The 1,614-nt window shown below is 51.9% G+C and overlaps 1 protein-coding gene across 1 annotated transcript in view; it reads left to right on the top strand.

Moving 5' to 3' along the window:
* Positions 1-1,614, top strand: part of Rps6ka2 (ribosomal protein S6 kinase A2) — a 72,622-nt gene that overhangs the window by 62,838 nt on the left and 8,170 nt on the right. Inside the window, exon 15 of the mRNA XM_005363356.3 lies at positions 288-449. Within this exon, the coding sequence (XP_005363413.1) occupies positions 288-449 (162 nt within the window). The remainder of the gene's footprint in view (positions 1-287; positions 450-1,614) is intronic.

The raw sequence follows: 1,614 nt of genomic DNA, 5'->3' as shown, positions 1-1,614 counted from the left end.
CCCAGCTCAAGGGACCATTTTCATCCCTGTAGCCAGAGCTGCCTGCATCTTGGAAAAGCATGGGTTTTATTCCGTCATATTGTCCTTCTGTATGAAGGCGGACTCTGTGGGTCCTTGGCCGAGAGTGACCAGCAGGGGTGAGAGATAGGGCGGCCCCTCAGAAGAGCACAGTACTTTTCTCCGGCCATGGAACCTGCTCTGGGAATCAGTTCCCAGGTAGCACTTGTCTCCCTCATACGCTCCTTTTCTCTCCCACTCTGCCTTGACTGCTGCTTCCTGCCTTCCAGGTTGTTCATCGGGACCTGAAACCCAGTAACATCCTGTACATGGACGAGTCTGGAAACCCTGAATCTATCCGCATCTGTGACTTTGGGTTTGCCAAGCAGCTGCGAGCAGAGAACGGATTGCTCATGACTCCCTGCTACACAGCAAACTTTGTGGCACCTGAGGTAGAGTCCTCCAAACCCAGGGAAGACAGCATAGTCAGGCTGAGGGAAGAACACCCTGTTTTCCTGTTACCATAGTGACTAGAGAGCTTGGGGCATTGAGGCAGCACCATGGACTCAGCCATGTCCTCAAGAGACGTGAAAGAGAGCCTGCTGTGGAGGGAGAAGAGCACATGGTCGCTCTGGATCAGCCAGAACCACTCAGTCACCGTGTGTATCTTATCTTCCATCAGGAACACTTATATGGTGCTGATGCACAGGGTTCCTGCTCTAGTGTTCCCATGACAACCAGTCAGCATCCATGTGACTTGGGATGGGAGCCCACAACAGTGTGCACACAAATGCTCACATATGTGTGAGCTCCCCACTCTGCTCCCCATCCCTTACCTCAGAGGATTTTCAAAGGGTATCTCGTTCCCCTTGCCAGCTTCCTGAGGCCAACTCCACTGGCTTCTGCTGCCACTGATATTTGTGGTAGTACATCAGTCTGGCTTCTTGCGTGAGTTGTTGGTAAAGTGGGGCCACAGTGGTAGCAGCAGGGGTTAGCCTTGCTGATGGAGTCGGAGAGGCTCAGGCCCTGTGTTGGGCCTCCTGAGTGGAAAGACACTGCTGTGCTCTTTGCCGAGTGAGACTCGGGCAGATTCAGGTCTAAGAGTGACTAGGCAGCCGTATCTGGTTATCCAGGGGTTGTCCAGGAAAGTGAGCAGCCTTGACTCCTTTAGAAATGGCTGGTTTGAAGCTTCGGTTGCACCTCATTTGGCCGTTATTAGTCCTGGCAGAGTGCATACGAGAGCCGTGTTTCATAGTCGAGGAGAGAAAAGCAAAGTCAGTATTTATGTGACTCGGGAGGTCATTTAACCAGTGACTCAGAGTTGCAATTTACTCAGTATTTAATACCTGTCTTGCACTGTGGCACATAACTCACCCTCGCCTGGGAAGAAACTGAACACAGAGTTCTAATGCCTCATTCAGGCCAATGCAGCAATCTACAGTGACCCGTGAGCATCAATCAGGCTGGGCTCTTCCCTGTCGTTCAAGTGTGAACATACCCATCAGTCACCCCCATATGGCATCATCAGAATTCTTCCCCTGCTCTTTTCCATCTTCCTCTCGGAGAGGTAGCTTCGCTTCTGCCTCTCTCTCCACTTTTCTGCTTCCCCCCTTCTCT

This window comes from Microtus ochrogaster, linkage group LG9 (genome assembly GCF_000317375.1).
Source record: "Microtus ochrogaster isolate Prairie Vole_2 linkage group LG9, MicOch1.0, whole genome shotgun sequence".
In the NCBI taxonomy this organism is placed as follows: domain Eukaryota; kingdom Metazoa; phylum Chordata; class Mammalia; order Rodentia; family Cricetidae; genus Microtus; species Microtus ochrogaster.
The sequence above is the reverse complement of the archived record's forward strand: the minus strand, read 5'-3'. Positions and strand labels throughout refer to the sequence as shown.